General features: G+C 36.9%; 1 protein-coding gene across 1 annotated transcript; it reads right to left on the bottom strand.

Moving 5' to 3' along the window:
- Positions 1–4,040: 4,040 nt before the first annotated feature.
- ppp2r2aa (protein phosphatase 2, regulatory subunit B, alpha a) lies at positions 4,041–19,944 on the bottom strand. Its single transcript, XM_059523331.1, has 10 exons — positions 19,669–19,944; positions 19,138–19,209; positions 14,921–15,018; positions 13,876–14,041; positions 13,421–13,533; positions 13,160–13,337; positions 12,135–12,299; positions 11,837–12,006; positions 6,720–6,811; positions 4,041–5,265 (listed from the first exon to the last, which is right to left on the bottom strand). The coding sequence occupies exons 1-10, from the start codon at positions 19,673–19,675 to the stop codon at positions 4,986–4,988; spliced, it is 1,341 nt and encodes a 446-aa protein (XP_059379314.1). The 5' UTR covers positions 19,676–19,944; the 3' UTR covers positions 4,041–4,985.
- Between the last annotated feature and the right edge of the window lie 1,720 nt (positions 19,945–21,664).

Here is a 21,664-nt window from a genome sequence, read left to right as displayed (position 1 = left end):
ACGGATGCAGTGACTTTTTTGCATTTCAAAAAACACAATGGACCAACACTGGCAGATGACATAGAACCCCAAATCACAGACTGTGGAAACTTAACACTCGACTTCAAGTAACTTGGACTATGAGCTTCTCCATCCTTCTTCTAGACTGTAGGACCTTGGTTTCTAAATTAAATACAAAACTTGCTCTCATAAGGCTGCTGTTCTTTCGGTTGGTTGCAGGGGCGGACTGGCCATCTGTGTGATCTGGAGAATCACAGAATGGCCGGCCCACCACCCACCAGTCATCACCTCATTCAGACTATAAGTCGCACCTTAGTATAAGTCGAATCAGTCCAAAAATACGTCATTACGAGGTAAAAAACATTTGTAAGTAGCATTTATTTAGAACCAAGAGAAAACATTACCGTCTACAGCCGCGAGAGGGCGCCCTCTCGCTCCTGTAGACGGTAATGTTTTCTCCTGGTTAATTTCTCTCGGTTCATGTCAAATTAATTTTGATAAAAAAGTCGCACCTGACTATAAGTCGCAGGACCAGCCAAACTATGAAAAAAAAGTGTGACTTATAGTCCGGAAAATACAGTAAGTATGGAACATGAGAGGAGAAAGAGTTACTTGCTAGGGATGATGTTAGGAAGTGATATTCAGGTTGCTACATTTTTAATGATTACAGTAGTTAAAACCGCTAAACTTCAACATTTTAGCTGTAAAATGCCACATGCAGTAGCTAATATTAAGAAATATTTTGTGCTTTTACTTTTAAAAATGTTGGTAACGTTAAAGTTAATTCTTACAAACTTTGAAGATTTTGAATACAGAAGTTACATTTGTAATGGTGTATTTTCATTTAGATGTGGTATTATTATTTGTGCAGTAAGATTAATTAATGCATAAATTAAGATTATTAAGTAATACATTTATTTTAAGACAGCATGTAATAGACTGTATAATATGCTGTTATAACAGCATATTATATAATCTATTCCATGCTATCTTGGAATAAAACCTTTTTTTTTATCCATTTCATAATTATTTTATTCAGGTTGAGCTTAGACCAAGAGTAGAGAAAGACACTCACTCCAGCTCAACTTTAAATTACTTTTAAGCGCCCCAAGTCAGATAGTCACATCCTAGAGTATTTTTTTTTTTTTTGTCAATCCACCCTGAGAAGAAGACAAAATACCTGACAGTACAGAGAGTGTTTAAGTTGAGTGTTTAAATCAACAGTACACAAAAATGGCGCAGACAGACTGTTGTCTAGTTTCCGCGCGCCGATTGCTTTGGGCCGGGTTTAGTCAAAGTCCAGGGCCGTTTTTTATTCCCAGTCCGTCCCTGTCCACGAACATAACCAGGTGAGCAGATCACTCTCTCACTATTTGATTGCTCTAGTCTTTATCCACTCATCATGATCATCATCCACCAATCAGAACACACGAGAACTCTTTGACCACAGCTGCTGTGCTTGAAAAGCTCTTGCAGCAGCTCAACACTGGTTTTCTCTGAGCTGGTCGGATCACATCAGATTGTGGTTAATCTTGCAGATCATGACTTATATCTACTCTTCCTCTCCCTCCCGTTCTGTGGGTTTTATTTTTCTGGGTCTGAATTTGGGCTCCTGGGATCTCAAAAAAGAAACATTTTCAATCTCCACAACACACTTTTACAAAAAAGGGTTAATTGGGGTTCTATATAGAACCATAGGGTTCTTTACTCAACTCCAAAGAACCTTTTATGCTAAAAAGGTTCTATAATGACAAGAAAGAACCCTTTTGGCACAAAGGTTCTTTAGGCTATTATTCATTCATATATTACATTATTCTGCAACATTTTGTATTTGTAATTAAACTCCCGAACTGACTCAAATGATTCACGCTCCGAACTGATTCAAATGATTCGCGATCCCCAAACTGACTCAAATGATTCGCGAACCCGCTACGAACTCCCGAACTGATTCAAATAATTTGCGATCCCGCTCCGAACTCCCGAACTGATTCAAATAATTCGCGAACCCGCTTTGAACTCCTGAACTGACTCAAATGATTCGCGAACCCGCTTTGAACTCCCGAACTGACTCAAATGATTCGCGATCCCCAAACTGACTCAAATGATTCGCGATCCCGCTACGAACTCCCGAACTGATTCAAATGATGCGCGATCCCGCCCCGAACTCCCGGACTGATTCTAATGATCCGCGAAGCCGCCCCGAACTCCCGAAATGATTCAAATGATTTGCGATCCCCAAACTGATTCAAATGATTCACGAACACTCTACGAACTCCCTGACTTCTCTTTTTGTTTTCATGATGCTTTCTTTGGATTGTTTGACTATTCAAAAGAGAATACTGGAAAATATTACATAATTAATTTATGTTTCCTGTTAGCTAAATTTCACATTCATAAACAAAAGTTTACTGGCTCTAAACCTCTTTTTTCTTTATTCAAATTGGACTTGGACAAGTATGTGGAAACTATCCGAAGTTCTGTTAATTTGAAAGCTATGAAAACAGTCTCTTTATATTCGTCCTTTGTGTCTTCTTAAGATGTAGTTTTATTACCTCGTTTTTCTTGTTGTTACCCTGGCATAACAAACAAATCTGTGTGTATTGTTGTTTTTGTTTTTTGTCTTTATTATTTTAAGTGTACTGTATTAATGTTTTAATGCTTGTATTGTTTAATAAAAAAAAAAAATAAAAAAAAACACTCTACGAACTCCCGAACTGACTCAAATGATTCGCGATCCCGCTCCGAACTCCCGAACTGACAAATGATTTGCGATCCTGCTCCGAACTCCCAAACTGGTTCAAATGATTCATGCTCCATACTCCGAACTCCCGAACTGACTCAAATGATCCTTAAAATGTTGATAACGTTAAAGTTAATGCTTACAAACTTTTAAGATTTTGAATACAGAAGTTACATTTGTAATGGTGTATTTTCATTTAGATGTGGTATTATTATTTGTGCAGTAAGATTAATTACTGCATAAATTAAGATTATTAAGTAATAAATGCATTCAACCTCAATAAACAAATTAAGAAATGGATAAAAGAAAAACAGGTTTTATTCCAAGATAGCATGGAATAGATTATATAATATGCTGTTATAACAGCATATTATACAATCTATTCCATGCTATCTTGGAATAAAACCTGTTTTTCTTTTATCCATTTCTTAATTTGTTTATTGAGGTTGAACCACCCTCAGAAGACAAAATACCTGACAGTGTTTGAATCAACAGTACACAAAGATGGCGCAGACAGACTGTTGTCGAGTTTCCGCGCGCCGATTGCTTTGGGCCGGGTTGTGAAGGGTGTCAGTGATTGTCTTCTGGACAACTGTCAGATCAGCAGTCTTCCCCATGATTGTGTAGTCTAGTGAACCAAACTGAGAGACCATTTTGAAGGCTCAGGAATCCTTTGCAGGTGTTTTGAGTTGATTAGCTGATTGGCATGTCACCATATTCTAATTTGTTGAGTTTGGTGGGTTTTGTTAAATGTGAGACAAAATCATCACAATTAAAAGAACCAAAGACTTAAACTACTTCAGTCTGTGTGCATTGAATTTATTTAATACACAAGTTTTACAATTTGAGTTGAATTACTGAAATGAACTTTTCAACGACATTCTAATTTGTTGAGATGCACCTGTATATATTGACAGTTATCAACAGACAGATTTATCCATCTATTAATCTATCTGGTCTTTCCGTTTACATACATATACACACATTATATAATCATTACACGTTTAAGTTGTGGATGTAAAGATAGACAGCATCCAATGTTTACATGCACTGCCATTATAACAACCTAAAAACCCGTTACTTCGGTTCACAAATCACCAACTCCTAAAATAGCAGAGGCACAGATTCATTTCAGGGTGTCCTATTTGCTCCAGCTAACGTAAATGTGGGGCAAATGTTTGAAGATGAGTGATTCCGCTCTGTATAGTTTTATATTAACTGGTATATAATAGTGCCATTTAATTGGATTTTCCTTTAATGACCTCTGAATGGAAAAATAAATGACCCCAAGAAGTTTAGCTTCCAGTCTTAAAATTAAGTTTTATTTTACATTTTGCGTTTTATAACTATCAAGATAAAGGGAACATACTTTAGGGTTTGTTCATATACAGCAGGCCTGATTTCCATGTAAACACTCTGATTTCCATTCTGCACCAATCAACAGCATAAACACACTGAATACTGTCAAGGACATAATTTAAAATTTTCCCGAAAATTCATATAAAAATATCTAGAGCATTCTTCACCTCATAGGAGCCATTCTGTATTAAAACGCTGCAAATAAAATGACACATCAAAAGATGCTGAAAATCATAAAACATGCACAAATGCACAAACATTTACTTATGACTTAAAACACTTGTGTGTCTCTCTATAAAACAATTAAAAGACACTGATTAAAAAGTCTCCCTTTCCTCAAAGACTAAGATATTGCATAAAATTAATGCCACGATTAGTTGTACCCATTAGAGATTTAATGTAGGGAATAATGGAGCTATTTGGGAACCCTGCTATAAGTCAATTGCACTTGTGGATGAATGTCAGGCGTCAGACTGAGTGTTTGGTGGAGGAAACATCCCGTTGCACCAGGCCTGAGTTCAGAAGGGAGCGATCAGTGCGTGACCAGTCGAATTGATTAATTATGACTCCAGAAACTCATTAAATAAGATTCTGCGGTTTGCTTGCAAGTCCGTTTGGTTGCATGTTGATAACCCAGCAATCAGAGATGTTTTCGATTAAAGCTAAAACAGACAAGGTGCAAAATAAAAAACAAATACAGTAATACAAATAGAAATCCCTTCCACCGACCTACAGTGTATCAGTTAACGTAATAGAATAAACCAATGGTATTTTTGTACTACAGTGGTTAATATTAGGACTATGAGTTTCAGGAGAGACGTTGTGCTCGGCCTGTATCCCGCCTGACTCTTGGAGCTAGGAATGGGGACGAAGCAGTTTGAAATCGCTAATTCGGTTTCTCCTGGAATATGTAAAGGTTATTGACTGTCGCCAGTGCGACGATGTTATCCTGCGGATGCCAGGAGGTGTAGAGGATCTTTCTGCTGAAGTCCAGGCAGTCGACGCCGATCTCGTTCCTCTTGCGCCGGCTCCCCGTGGACACGCGCCAGGTCTTGAGCGGGCAGCCTGGCGAGCCGTTCTCCCATGAGGCCTCCAGGGTCACGTCCCTCTGGGCGTCACGATTGAACATTCGGAAGAAGTTGTTATAGGAGCCCGTCATGACCTCACTGTGAACGGAGAGATGAAAGATTATGAGATAATGAGGCAAAGATGAATATTTTCTTCCTTCATTATAAAGGAAAAAAGTAAAGCTAAATGTTATTACCAAAATGTTGAAATGTAGGGCTGAGATTTAAATATATGTATAAAATATAAAATAATTAAATAAACCATTATATAATTCATTACATAAAATTATTTTTTTTAAATTAAATATAAAAGTTATTTCACCATTTCCCTTTTCCATTTAGTTTTAGCTTAATTTTTTTTTTTAATAACTGAAACTTATTTCAACTTAAGTATAACTATTTAGACATTTAAGGACACAAAACTAATGTAAGCGACAATGCACAACAGAATTACTAATACTTTAAAATTAAAACAGAAAATATAAAAATAACACCCAAAATGCTAATTGAAAATATTAATAAAAACAAACGATAACACTAATTGATATATAGTTTATGTATTTGCTTTGACTTTTTTCAGGAAAAAACAAACTATAATTTCAGCCTAAAAGCCACTGCTGCATTAGTGTAAAAGTCTAGTTAAAATAAAAAAATAAACATTTATCTAGTCTTATTTTTTACACTGCTTTTCACTAAATAAACAGAGGTAAATATAAATATATTTAGGAATATACTGTGTGTGTGTGTGTGTGTGTATGTATATATGTATATAAATTTTGTTGTCAATTGTATTGAATGAATTCTGAATGGATTTTGTGCAAAATGAAAAGTTAATTTTATCAATTTGTTTTTTTTAATGTTTTTGAAAAATATATATTTTCTGTTCCTCAAACCTGCATTTATTTGATAATAAATTCCGTAATTGCATTAATAGTGGAAAAAATATATATATAAAAAAAAAATTAACTGTTTTATTGTAAAATATAATTTATTTCTGAGATCAAAGCTGAATTTTCAGCATCATTCCTCCAGTCTTCAGTGTCACATGATCCTTCAGAAATCAATAATCAAAACATTTCTGAATATCATCAATGCTGCAAACAGTTATGCTGCTTCATTTTTTTTTTTTTGAATCAAAGGTTTTCAGGATTCTCTGATGTATAGAAAATTCCAAGGAACAGCATTTCTTTTAAATAGAAATATAATGACATTACAAAGGTTTTGACGGTCGCTTTGAAGTATTCATTTCTTTCAAAAAAACAACACCGCAACATTGAATGTATCATCTTGCTGAAAATGAGCAAGTTCCTGAAACAGTGTCGTGTGTCAGTAAATAGAAGCGCTCTGTTAGTCACAGATGAAAGCTTCGGTCAGACAGACACACACACAGCTCAAGCCTACTGGAGGTCTGCTTTGTATGTGCTTTTATCATGAACTGAAACGAGCCCAGAGAGGCTTTCGTCATTAGCAGGATGGGCGGGAGTCCGTTAGCTGAACAGAAACATCATGATTACTTCTCACACTACAACTGAACGTGAGTCACGTCTCCTCACCTGTCGTCGCTCCTCCAGCAGCACTCAAACTTATCAAAGATGCAGTCGTTCTCGTAGAGAGAGCACAGTTTACTCCTGAGATAACCATGAACCTGATGAGAGAGAGAGAGAGAGAGAGAGAGAGAGAGAGAGAAATCACACTAATGTCACACAACAGGGAAAGCTAGTTTATGAATATCCCAGATTCTTAATGTTTAATCAGGGCATTCTGGGTAATCAGAGCCTAATGTCATGAACTAATGTCATAAGTAGACAGAGAAGCATCAATTTAATGAATAAAAAATTGCTTCTAGTTCCTGTGAAACGTCTTTGACTCTTTCTTCATAGCCAAAACAGTTAAATATTGAAAAAAAAAGGGATGCACTATCATGATTTTTCATGGCCGATTCCGATTTCCGATTTTTTTTTTTTTAGCAACAAACAAGAAAGGAAAGTGTGCATAAACAAGATATTTGGTATTTAATAGGCCAAACGGGCGTTTGCCTATTGAAAACAATAACCATAACCATCTGAAATTAACGCCAGTAACCTACATTTAATACAAACATAGATGGTACAGACATCAGCATTTAGCTTTTGTTTTTGAATTGGGTTGAAACTACATAGACCTGGCCTTAAATGAAGAGATTAACTGTAACCGTGTGAAATTAAAGGCAATAACTGCATAGTTCTACAATCCAAACAACACAATCAACACACATTCAATAAGAGGTTTCTTAATCAGCATTCAGTATTTTAGTTTTTACATTTGGTTTTAAATAAAATAAAAAGTTTTACCAGTGAGAATAAAAAAGTAGGCTATGCTATATAAATAAATTATTCCAAAATGTTAAAATCAAATAATGTTGGTTTGAATAAAACAAAGATGCAGTGTTTCATTCATCCAATTAAAAAATAAATAAAAATAGGGCAATGATTCACATCTATATTTTTGTACTTGAGCCAATGAAAAATAAATAACTATTTGCTCAAGTTAAAAAATATAGATGTGAATCATTATCCTAAATTGGATGAATGAAAATTCTTTTTTCAGTGTGCTACAGCAGGTGATTTTTAAATCAAATTAAGTCAATGTATTTGTAAGGTGTGGCGAGTGGGGCGGGGCAGAGGGACGTGGGAACACGAGTGAGGCCGGCAGTGATTGGGCAAATCAGTGGCACCTGCGGCCCACCGCCGGTCTCGAGTCCCACGGAGGAGATGGAAGGATATAAAACTGGAGCGACGACAGTGAAGGACGAGAGAGGACCAGGCCTGGGCTTTTAGTTGTGTTTTGTGATTTTATTTGCGCACACCGGTCGTCCGTGAGGGGGTGGTGCGCTGTTTTGTGTTTATTTTGTATTATTAAAATGTTGTTTGATTGTCCGCCGGTTCCCGCCTCCTTCTTGCCGATGACGAGGAAGTTTTTAATCATTACATAAGGTAAATTTAAAATAATCATCCTATATACAGGACTGACGTTTACTTCTGGCTTTTCAAATCTGTCTGGGTAATTCTGGCTCAATGATAACGAATGATTACAATGTAGTCTGTGCACGCGGGCGCACTTCCGGAAAAATCGGCCGAAAAAAAGACCAAAAACCGGCCGATTGCGTATTTTAAGCAAAAACTGGCCAGTTCCGATTTATGGCCGGTCATCCGGTGCACCCCTAATTGTAAATATATTTTTACAGTAAAACACTAAAAAAGTAGCCATTTTTTTAGACTATTTTTTCCCCACTAAATACAAGCAAAAATTATAAACAATTTTAATCTTCAAATGTGTTTAGAGAAATTAGTAGATTTCATGAAAAAAAAATCAAGTTTAGTTTCATTCATTCCATTTCAGATATTATTACAGTCACAGATATTGTATTACACTACCATTCATACATTAAGGTATAGTTAGCTATTTGTTTTTAAATATTATTATAATATAATAAATAATAATTATAATAATTATCTAATCATAATTAATCACCAATCCTAATTTCTTACTAATACAGGATAGTTAATAAGCCAAGGACATAAAAATGTGTCAACGGTGAAGTCGTCATGTATTAGTTTTGGCATTAATTCTATTGGCATACAATCATTTCAGATTCCAAAGTGCCGTAATTAAGTTTACAATTACCGGTAATTATAATCACGGTAATTGCAATATTTCATTAATGCAGTGCATCACATCCAACTTTTCATAATTCAGTCAAATTCTGATGGCTTTTGCAACTGAAATATGGAAAAGCAACATTATCATGCAATGCAAAATACCTTTATAGAGATGGTCAAGAAATAAATTCCTGACACCACCTAGTGGTCGATGTTGCTAAATTGTTATTCTGTTTATAGTAGGGGGGTCTCCAAAATTATCCTTTTCATTTCGTGTGAATCAATTCTATGAACTCGGTCCTGGAGAGTTCAGCTCAAGCCCTAATCACACACATGAACCATATAATCAAGATCTTACTAGGCATGCTAGAAACTTCTAGGAAGGTGTGTTGATGGGTTTAGGCGAGTTTGGAGACCCCTGGTTCATAGGATTGGTTCACACAAAATGAAAATGATCATTTCTTTAACCCTCCTGTTGTTCCAAAACTCTTTGACTTACTTTCTTCAAAGGGAAGAGAGAAACTTTAAAGAATCTTCTGGATGTTTCTTTCACATAACTACAAGTTATAAAGGCCTGGTTTCACAGACAGAGCTTAAACTAAACAAGGATTAAACCATAGATCAGGGATCAGCAACCTTTTCGGCATGACGTGCCATTTTTTATTTTTATGGTTAACCACTGTGCCAAATGTGCACAGCCCCCCCCCACACCCCGATATAATTCTGTATTTAAACGGTACATACACAATTTTTTATTATACGATAAAAAAAGTTTTTTAACGTTTAATCAACGTTAATGCACTGCTTTAATTGATGAACGTGCACACACAGACACACACACAACACACACCACTCGCACACAGAGATCTGAGATCGTGCTGTGCAAAAAGTAGCATTCAGAAGCTCATAAACCTATGAGTGTTGTCACGCTACTTTTATTAATCGATACTGAATCGCTACATTATATTTCTCAACAACAAAGGGGCAAAATCGCTTCATTGTCTGCAGAGAGAGACAATTTACCCCCCCCCCCCCACTTTCTTTCTCTCAAAATGGCCATATTTCAGAAAAATTTTCATCACTGGATATAGCTTTAGGTCATTTAACATTTCTATGGTAAAACGTATTATTAAAAGTTGACTAATGTTAATTGATTTGCAGCTTCATCTTACCTCACTCTCTTTAACGTTAAACTGACGCTTCGCGCTCTGCTTCTGTGAACAGTAAACCCCGCCTACTTTGATCTGATTGGCCATCTCAGTCATTTTGACATTGACGAGTGCTGTTAGACCGAGGCTTTGATCTGAAGCACCTAGTACAGGGGTCTCCAACCTTTTTGTGAGTGAGGGCTCCCTGAAGGGATAAAATAGTCTTGAGGGCTACTTGTTTGATATAGGCACACACACACGCACACACAGTTTCAAGTTTTGAAAAATACAACAACAAACTGTAATATAATATTACAGTTTGTTGTTGTATAACAACAAAAAGCCTATATTTTTAGGACAAAAAAACTACGGTAATTATATATTCAATAGTCATATTTAACAATATTACTATTATTGTTAAATATGACTATTGAATATATAATTACCGTAGTTTTTCTGTCCTAAAAAATAGGCTTTTTTTGTCCTAAAAAATGGGGGGTCGTCTTATATTCGCGATATAGACAAAATCACGGGGGGAAAGGGAGAAAGAACAACGGCATAAATATGAAATAGTGACTGAATGATATACTTTACATACTTGCATGTAAAATTAGAAAAGCAACATAATATCTGTGTTTAACTAAATTAAAACGCTGCTCCTCTGCCGCGCGATACGCAGAGAGAACAAGAGAGGTGCGCGCACGAGACGCAGAGCGAGAGAGAGAGACAGAGAGGTGCGCGCCGCGCGCGCGAGATGAAGAGCGAGAGAGAGAGAGAGAGGTGCGCGCACGAGACGCAGAAAGAGAGAGATAGAGAGACGTGCCGATTCTATTTTTTTTTTGAATTATTGAATTATTTTATTATGTTTTAATGGTATATGAAATGTCACCAATAGTTATTTTCTCATTTTATGCCATTATCATAAAAAAAATTAAAAAGTTTACAATTCAGGCTATTTATAGAACGTGCTCGGCGGGCGACTCAGAGACTCCACGCGGGCTACCAGGTGCCCGCGGGCACCACGTTGGATACCACTGAGTATGTGCAGTGTTTGCACGTGCATCCATGCAAGTTAATTCTCACACTTTAATAGTATTTGTAGCTCCTAACAGGCTGTGTGACTATGAGAAGTTATTACATCAAACTGTTCGTCATTATACAGTTTTCCTTATTGCTTGCGTGCCAGCGATTATCCCTCTGCGTGCCACTGTTGGCACGCGTGCCGTAGGTTGCCAACCCCTGCCATAGATCAATAAGGACACTTAAGTAATTTTTATAACGTGCCTTAGAAAAAACAGTACTGGTGTGCATCTTGACACAAAACAAGGGCACTGACATATTTTAAGATCAATCAGTGCAAGTTTCTTTCAGTTGAAACAGCCCAAACTTAAATTTTAGTCTGGGACTAGGTTTAAGCCTGGTCTGTGAAACCAGGGGAAAGAGTGTTAAAGGTTACCAACAAGGACAAGGAAAATCGCAGTTTTTCTGAAAATGACTGAATTCATAAAATAGCTTCAATTTCAGTTATAGACAAACTTCCTCTCCAGAAAGGTGTTCACCGCTGCAGTGAGCTGAAGTTGAAACCCAGATCAGCATGATTCGCGAATGAATCAACTCTGACTGGATCAACCTATCGAATCACAAGCACTTTTTATAAGCCTCAGTCTAGATTAACTGTAATTGCATGGGTAAAACAACCAGAATATTCATCATTTCTCCTTTTGTGTCCCAGAAGTCAGTCACACAAATTAGAGCAACAAAGAGGCTGAGTAAATCATGACAGTTTTCATTTTTAGGTGAACTAATCCTTTAAAAATGTTTAGCTTTGGCACACCGAGGCCAGATGGATTACTATATTTTCTGCCTCAGAGACCGAAACAGCACCTGGTAGGTTTCCACCGGTCGACTCTCCATGTGCAGGTCCCAGATCTTCAGGGTCAGATAATCTCTGGTCATCATGTATCGGCCGCTGTGACTGAACTTGACGTCTGAGATGGATGAGATGATTTCAGAGAAGAAGGAGCGTGTGCTGGGGTCCTCGGGTTCCTCAAACACTACACAGAAACATATGATAAATGAGTTATACGACAACAAAAGTCTTCCTGAGAGGTTTACAGCTGAGATCAACCGAAACCTGTGTCATCGTGTGTGTCTAACGAGCAGTGAAACTTCAGAAACATACATTTGGAGTGCTGGTCACACAGTGCAGACGCCCTCATGTCACACAGACGCACAGAGCCCTTGCTGCTGCCGTACACAAACGTGTTGCACTGGAGCGGGTGAAACTCTGAAGCCGTGATCACCTCCGTCAGCTCCTCCATGTTCACCGGCTTGATATCAACAATGTCTGAGTCAGCGGTTAAGGGCAAACTTCAGTTACACTACAAGACTGTGATCCAGTGTGCATTATGAGGAAAAAGAAAAGAATATAATTAAAAGGAAGTCCAGCAATTGCTTTATTAACCACTATGAAACATTCACGTGTTATATAATATAACTGCAAAAAACTGGGGTCGGTAAGATTTTAATTTAAGAAATTAAGCATGCATTAAGTGACATTAAAGACATTTGTATTATTGCAAAAGAGTTCGATTTGAAATAAAATAAAAAAACGTGTAAATCCTGGTTCTCATAAAAATATATAGCAGCACAACCTTGTACATGTAGTTTATTTTCTATAAGTTGCATTTTTTATCATCTGAAACATTTCCCACATGCTGAGTTTCACTTTAAATACATTTGTTTACACTTGCTGTATATAATGAATGACACTCTAATTTTAAATTATACTTATTTTTCATCCCTGTTCTGTTAAATGTAAAGATTTCTTAAATATTATTAATGCTATCGTTAAATTAAAATATTTGTTGAGTGGGGGGAACCTAAAATACATGTTTATAGTATTTATAACATTTTATTTACTGACATTTTATGTCATTTCTGAATGTAATAATAAAGTGTGACCTATGCACTGATGCGACTTATTTCACTGAAAATATGAATGATTTCTGAAGGATCATGTGATGGTGAAGACTGGGTGCTAAACAAAAATTCAGCTTTGCATCATAGGAATAAATTAATTTTCAAATAGAAAACAGTCACAGAATGTTTTGTAATCTACATGCAGCCTTGGTGAGCAAAATCCTTTGGACCCTGAACTTTTTGAACAGCAGTATTTGACTAAACACAAATGGACAAACAGGATACTGAAGCTTCGGTCGGTGAAGTCCAGGTGCCACAGATTGATCCGGAGGTCATCGGCAGACAGATACGTCTCGTTGTCGCTGTTGACGGAGATGGAGTTGATGTGGTAGGTGTGAGCGTTGGCGTAAACCCGCCGTGGACTCGCCTCCACCATCAGATCCATCGGCTGGAACACTGGAACCTGCGCCGAGCAAAGCCTGTTACTCCTACAGACTTATTAATGCATTCACAGAATTCATTATGTTTGTGTGAGTGTGTTCACACCCGTAGTGTTGTGAGGGATGACGGATGCCTGTAGCGGCCATCCTCTTCTTTGAGGTTATAACCCTCTGGTCGCTTGTCTCGTTCACTGATTTTCCAGAGCTTGATGGTTTTATCTGCATGCAAGAAAACAACGGAGCATTGAATAATTAACATATTTGATTACAGAGCAACCTACACGTATAAATGTGTGAATATGACAGTCAGTGCCAGTGTTGCTTTTATTAACTAAACTACTAAAAATCATTAAGTAATCAAAATGTGAAATGTTGTCTTGTGGAAAGAAATATAAATACGTTTAAGCTTAAGTATGAAACTTACTAAATATATATAAAAGGAACTGATAAAATTGAATGATGCATAAAACTTAAATTCAAATGAAAGCTAATTCAAAATATTAATAATATAGAAATCATATTAAATTGACACTAATCTGTGCATTTCATCTGTTAGCTCACCGTTTGTCGACAACAGGAAATGTGCAGCATTTTTCTGAGGAAGCCAGCGGATCTTGTTGATCTTTTCCTCTATTTCCAGACTCTTCAGATAGTCGAACTCCGGCTCGTGACTCTGGAACGTGCTGTAGACGTTATACTCGGCGCGGCCCTGCGGCAGGCTCTTACTCTGATAGGACACAGAGATGCCACATGATCCTTTAAACATCCTGCATTACAATGATGCTGGCAATCTGTCAATGTTGTTAACTGATACAAAGCTGAAATTAAATCTAAATGTTAGATGATAAACTTAAATGAAATGTTGCTTTTGCAATTAAGTCAGAAATAAGCTGAAGCACAAAAATAACAAACTGAAATACAAATAAAGCTAAAAACAGTAATATTAAAAAGAAAAAACATATAGAAAATGACAAAAGCACATAACAAAATTATTAAAACGTAAACTATTTAAACATATCGTAATCAAACCTAATTCATAATATTAATAAAAATAATATAATAATACTAAAACATCATTGGAATGTGTATTATTAAAAGAATAGTCTACACAAAATGCTCTCAAATGTGCATTTAAATCCAGCGTGTTGTAATTGATCAAAAGACAGATGAGAACCAATACGTTTTGCATAACATGTCTTGAAGTGCAAACGTTGAATATTTGGAATATTTGTTTATGGTCTCCATTTCAAGCAAAGAAAAGCCCATGTTGATTATTTTCATCATAGAAAATTAAATATTTTAAGTTTTTGCTGTCTTCCAAAAATATTCCAGGACTATAAATCACAAATTTACATTTTGCCAAACGTCCGTTTGGATTCCCATGCAAGATGTATGAAATCATAAAATATGTTCTCAGATTTGTCTATTCAAACCTGGTGTTTTGTAATCAATCACATGACACGTGGGAACCAATAACATTTCGCCTTGAGGTGCTAGGTTTGAATATGTGCAGTATGTATTTATGGCATCCTTTTGCATTTCGAATAACAATTTCAAGCCCCAAAGCTTATTTATACTCCAGCCTTTCATCATTGATCCACCTCACCTCTTGTTCTTGCTGGAAGATCACGATTCTTCCACCTCGATCTCCTGTGGCCAAAAGCTCGCCGGAATGATTGAACTCCACCGCAGAGATGATGTCAGCTGCAACACACACAAGAATGAATTATTGAAAAGAGCAACTATGAGAGCATATTGTTTCTATGAAAGCTTCTGAGACGATAAGAGACTGCTTGTGTTTGAGGGCATGTGGGTGGGAACATGCGGAGCCTGGCATTAAAAGCATCTCGGGCATCTGCACACACAGTATCGGCCAACAACCCCCCCGTCCCTGCCTTTCCTAACAATAACAATCTCTCTCTTTCTTTCTGTCTGTTGTATTATTGTGACGGGCGGCAGCGTGGTGCTGGGCTGTGCCACGCTCTGACTCAAGCCAGAAAACAAATCCTTTATGTTTACAACACATGCAAATTTAACCTCATAGAGACATACAGTATATATAAATGAGGCATACTTTCTAAATTGTTTTATAAATATAGCACTCAAAAGCGAACTTTATAGCAGATAGAACATTTTATGATAAATTATACACAAACAATATAATAGCATATACGAATTCACTATAGAACAATAAATATTTTAAAATTTAATTATAATTTTCAGAAATATTCCAGGAATGTAAATCACAATTTTTAAATTCGCTAATATATGTTTCCATGACTGATACATTAGGGCTGCACAATTAATCTAATTTCTGATCGCGATTACAATCATGGACGCCACAATTACGTATTGTTCAAAGCGACAATTAATCATTTAAAGTGTTATTATGAGTGCTTAAAGGGTTAGTTCACCCAATAATCACAATTATGTCATTAATAACTCACCCTCATGTCGTTCCAAACCCGTGAGACCTCCTTTTATCTTCAGAACACAGTTTAAGATATTTTAGATTTAGTCCGAGAGCTCTCAGTCCCTCCATTGAAGCTGTGTGTACGGTATACTGTCCATGTCCAGAAAGGTAAGAAAAACATCTTCAAAGTAGTCCATGTGACATCAGAGGGTCAGTTAGAATTTTTTGAAGCATCGAAAATACATTTTGGTCCAAAAATAGCAAAAACTACGACTTTATTTAGCATTTTCTTCTCTTCAGTGTCTGTTGTGAGAGAGTTCAAAACACTGCAGTGTAGTGATATCCGGTTCGCGAACGAATCATTCGATGTAACCGGATCTTCTTGAACCAGTTCACCAAATCAAACTGAATCGTTAAAAATGGTTCGTGTCTCCAATCCCATTAATTCACAAATGACTTAAGCTGTTAACTTTTTTAATGTGGCTGACACTCCCTCTGAGTTATGATGCTATTTTTGGACCAAAATGTATATTCAATGCTTCAAAAAATTCTAACTGACCCTCTGATGTCACATGGACTACTTTAATGATGTTTTTCTTACCTTTCTGGACATGGACAGTATACCGTACACACAGCTTCAATGGAGGGACTGAGAGCTCTCGGACTAAATCTAAAATATCTTAAACTGTGTTCCGAAGATGAACGGAGGTCTCACAGGTTTGGAACGACATGAGGGTAAGTTATTAATGACATAATTTTGATTATTGGGTGAACTAACCCTTTAAGATGCATTTTTTAATTTCTACACGTTACCTTAAGGGTTTTTCAATTATTTTAATTTTAGTATAACATTATAATACCATTAATTTATTTATTTTAAAGAAGAAACCAATCTGATGTATATTTGACATTTGAGGCATAATACTATAGAAACGCAATAAAGGTTTTTCAGTTAAGAATGTTTTCAGCTTGTTTATTTTCATATAAAAATATGGCATGCAGTTGCATCAAACAATGGTATAAACAATGTAAATTGTAATAATCATAATAATCACAAATGCAATTTCACAGGAATAATCAACAATTACGTTTTTTATCGTAATCGTGCAGCCCTGCGTTACATGCAAGAAGAACCAAATCATAAACTTCAGGAGCAAAGACAGTAGCGGATAAGTGGAAAACATGGCAGCCAAAAACAAGCAAAAATAATAACTAACTTGTTACAAATAAGTAATAATCAGGAAAAAATGATGCTAAAATGACTACAGATTTTATACATTTTGAAGAACCTTTATCAATTTATAATAGTTTTACGGTAGTAACTAAGATATTTTATAAACTACATTAAATAATGTATATATGATTATAAACAAATAAATTACAAAACAAACAAACAAAAAAAAAAGACAAATATTTCACACACTTTGAAGATCATTATGATGGAACTTCTTATGGTTTTACTGTAGGAACACTGGCATTTGCGTTTACAGTTGCAACTCTGATATTTGTGTTTATTTACAGCACTAACTCTGGTATTTGCGTTTATTTACAGCGGTAACTCTGCTATTTGCGTTTATTTACAGCGGTAACTCTGCTATTTGCGTTTATTTACAGTGGTAACTCTGCTATTTGCGTTTATTTACAGCGGTAACGCTGGTATTGGCGTTTACAGCGGTAACGCTGGTATTGGCGTTTACAGCGGTAACGCTGGTATTGGCGTTTACAGCGGTAACGCTGGTATTGGCGTTTACAGCGGTAACGCTGGTATTGGCGTTTACAGCGGTAACGCTGGTATTGGCGTTTACAGCGGTAACGCTGGTATTGGCGTTTACAGCGGTAACGCTGGTATTGGCGTTTACAGCGGTAACGCTGGTATTGGCGTTTACAGCAGTAACGCTGGTATTGGCGTTTACAGCAGTAACGCTGGTATTGGCGTTTACAGCAGTAACGCTGGTATTGGCGTTTACAGCAGTAACGCTGGTATTGGCGTTTACAGCAGTAACGCTGGTATTGGCGTTTACAGCAGTAACGCTGGTATTGGCGTTTACAGCAGTAACGCTGGTATTGGCGTTTACAGCAGTAACGCTGGTATTGGCGTTTACAGCAGTAACGCTGGTATTGGCGTTTACAGCAGTAACGCTGGTATTGGCGTTTACAGCAGTAACGCTGGTATTGGCGTTTACAGCAGTAACGCTGGTATTGGCGTTTACAGCAGTAACTCTGCTATTTGCGTTTACAGCAGTAACGCTGATATTGGCGTTTACAGCAGTAACGCTGATATTGGCGTTTACAGCAGTAACGCTGGTATTGGCGTTTACAGGAGTAACGCTGGTATTGGCGTTTACAGGAGTAACGCTGGTATTGGCGTTTACAGGAGTAACGCTGGTATTGGCGTTTACAGCAGTAACGCTGGTATTGGCGTTTACAGCAGTAACTCTGGTATTCGCGTTTACAGCAGTAACGCTGCTATTGGCGTTTACAGTATTAACTCTGGTATTTGTGTTTATTTACAGTAGTAACTCTGGTATTTGTGTTTACAGTAGTAACTCTGGTATTTGTGCTTACAGCAGTAACTCTGGTATTTGTGCTTACAGCAGTAACTCTGGTATTTGTGTTTACAGTATTAACTCTGGTATTTGTGTTTATTTACAGCAGTAACTCTGGTATTTGTGTTTATTTACAGCAGTAACTCTGGTATTTGTGTTTATTTACAGCAGTAACTCTGGTATTTGTGTTTATTTACAGTGGTAACTCTGCTATTTGCGTTTATTTACAGCGGTAACTCTGCTATTTGCGTTTATTTACAGCGGTAACTCTGCTATTTGCATTTATTTACAGCAGTAACTGGTATTTGCGTTTATTTACAGCGGTAACTCTGCTATTTGCGTTTATTTACAGCGGTAACTCTGCTATTTGCGTTTATTTACAGCAGTAACTCTGGTATTTGCGTTTATTTACAGTAGTAACTCTGGTATTTGTGTTTATTTACAGTGGTAACTCTGCTATTTGCGTTTATTTACAGCGGTAACTCTGCTATTTGCGTTTATTTACAGCGGTAACTCTGCTATTTGCGTTTATTTACAGCGGTAACTCTGCTATTTGCGTTTATTTACAGCGGTAACTCTGCTATTTGCGTTTATTTACAGCGGTAACTCTGCTATTTGCGTTTATTTACAGCAGTAACTCTGGTATTTGCGTTTATTTACAGTAGTAACTCTGGTATTTGTGTTTATTTACAGTAGTAACTCTGGTATTTGTGTTTACAGCAGTAACTCTGGTATTTGTGTTTATTTACAGCAGTAACTCTGGTATTCGTGTTTATTTACAGCAGTAACTCTGGTATTCGTGTTTATTTACAGCAGTAAAGCTGGTATTTGAGTTTACAGTAGTAACTCTGGTATGTGTCTTACCTTCAGCTACATCATCATCTACGGCTCCTTTGACCTGGGACAGACACCAACGGCTCTGGCCCTCTCCATCTCCTGGAACCGAAGACAAATTCAGACTGTATGTCCAACACGAAGACCACATGAAAAAAACCCTCTCTGTTGCCACAACCACCAAATGTGTCATAAACTACCACACCTGTGAAGGACTAGAGACTTAGACAGTTAATAAAATCTTCATGAAAATAAAAAGTGTCCAATACGTTTGCATGGATTTGAGGAAGAGCTGTTGATCAGGACTGTGTCCGGCAGTCTGTGCCAAACATCTGCCCACAGCAGCAGCAAACATCTGATGATGATCTACACATGCATCATAACACAGAGGTGGGACCGTGTTTCTGATTCAACATCATCAAATTCAACATACACAGACAAAGCAGGACACTAACAGCTACCCAAATAACAGTTTGACTTCAAAGCAACGTAATGCACGGCAAACACATTATATGCCTGCTTGAATCATGAGAAATACAACGAAATTAAAGTTGTATCTACCGTCCATGCTGCGCTGGATTTGATTCAAACCGGGGCCTGTTTATTTTTCGATGCTGATTTCAAGCGTCTTTTCCTTTGACTCGGTTATTTCAAAAATATATATTGGGATAAGAGAACACTGGTTTTCTTAACAAAGTGCCGGAACACGGTGTGATTTCATAATTCCCTCCGTACAGAAGCGCGTTTAGCTTCTCTATCATTCTATCGTCACGCGCGCTGGTTGTGCCCACGCACGAGACCGACAGCGACCACACGCGGTCACGTCCAGAACCACCGCTATTTTTTTGGTCTTCTCCTTTTTTTAAGGTTTAACGGCGGTTGGCATCCAGCGTTATTGGTGCATTACCGCCACCTTCTGCTCCGGAGTGTGAATCTGATAAAAGGTTTACAGACTAGTTCACCAAATTCCCTCCTAGCTTCTCACCTAGGCTTACAAATCCACACACTTCATCCTTATTCTACTATATAATAAAACTAATAGTAATTTTAACCTTCCTCAATACTCCAATTACTCTTAAAATCCCTTGTGTCTCTTAAGAAACCCAATAGATTTCTAGTTTGTGCTCTGTTTGTGTGCTCAGTAGCCCTTTTAATGTCATGTCCTGAACCTCTATCTCTCTGAACATCACACCTGCTGCATCTCAAGACCACATGCTCCTCTGATTCCTCTTCCAGGCAAAGCCACACAATCCATTATCATGTGTTCCTATCAACGTGAGTATTTTATTTACTACTTTTTGGTAAAAATATTTTTTTGTGCCATCAGTATATCAGTCCGTTTAGTCTTTAGTAAAAGCCTTTCAACTGACAAGCCAATTACTTCATCAAGACATCATCTTCAAGGAAATGACATCATTTTGAGTGGGAAAACAACCCGGCGACTTGAGCAAAATCATAATAAATTACGATCAATAAACACAAATATATTGTTGTATTATGATAATATATGGGGAGTTCATTTGCAAAAACAGAAACCTCAGTTTTTATAAAATTTCATAAATCTTTTTTTTATTGTGTTATCATTTTTTTTATTATTTTCTTGTGTTAGTAAGTTGAATTTTTTTTAGTAAATATAATTTAATCAAAACAACCCAACTGCACAATGCAGAATAGAAAAAAATTATAATATTTTGACATTTCTTAAAAACGAGTGCATTCTCATATCTCATATTCTCATAGTGTAGCTATAATATTTAAGATTGTAGTTCATATGCATATCAAATTTAATGGTGTTGGATGATACAGTGAATCATCTTATCATCTGATCTGAATCAGAGTAAGGATCTGAATCAAATGATTCCCGAACCTATTCCGAAGTCCCGATCTGAATAATGATTCGCGAACATGCTCCAATGTTTTGATTGAAAATAAATGATTCACGACATGCTCTTCGTTGTCCCGATCTAAATAATGATTTGCAAACCCAATCTAAATCAAATGATTCACGAACCCACTCTGAGGTCGCAATCAAATGATTAGCTATTCGCACTTTTAAAGTTTCGAAAAGCTCCGTTTTGCCCATCACTATGTGTTTTTTTTTCTTTTTTAAATCATTACAAGTGATGTCAAAATTTTAAAATGAATGGCTCTTTTGAACTGGTTTTTGTTTGGGAATAGCTTGAACAGAATTAAGTAAATTTTCGAGTTTGAGTTTGAATTGAATTGGTTTGTCTGTTCCTCCGCGTTTCATGCCTTCAGCCATGTACTGATGTACTTTAGCCTAATACTGACTTAGCTTGCTAGTTTTAAGACTAACTTAAATAAGCAAGAGAGAGAAAAAAACATTGTTTAAGTAAAAATGACGTGACATTCAGCCAAGTATGGTGACCCTTACTCAGAATTCGTGCTCTGCATTTAACCCATCCGAAGTGCACACACACAGAGCAGTGAACACACACACACACTCACACACACACACTGTGAACACAACTCCGGAGCAGTGGGCAGCCATTAATGCTGCGGCGCCCGGGGAGCAGCTGGGGGTTCGATGCCTTGC

Source organism: Carassius carassius, chromosome 34 (assembly GCF_963082965.1).
Source record: "Carassius carassius chromosome 34, fCarCar2.1, whole genome shotgun sequence".
Lineage (NCBI taxonomy): Eukaryota > Metazoa > Chordata > Actinopteri > Cypriniformes > Cyprinidae > Carassius > Carassius carassius.
Note: the sequence above shows the minus strand (reverse complement) of the source record. Positions and strands in the feature narration are given on the sequence as shown.

Coding starts and splice junctions, on each gene's coding strand:
- ppp2r2aa (XM_059523331.1), bottom strand. Junction 6,812..11,836: donor GACCGGTGGAAACCTACCAG/GTGCTGTTTCGG, acceptor CTCTCTCATCAG/GTTCATGGTTATCTCAGGAG. Junction 5,266..6,719: donor TGCTGGAGGAGCGACGACAG/GTGAGGAGACGT, acceptor CTCCGTTCACAG/TGAGGTCATGACGGGCTCCT.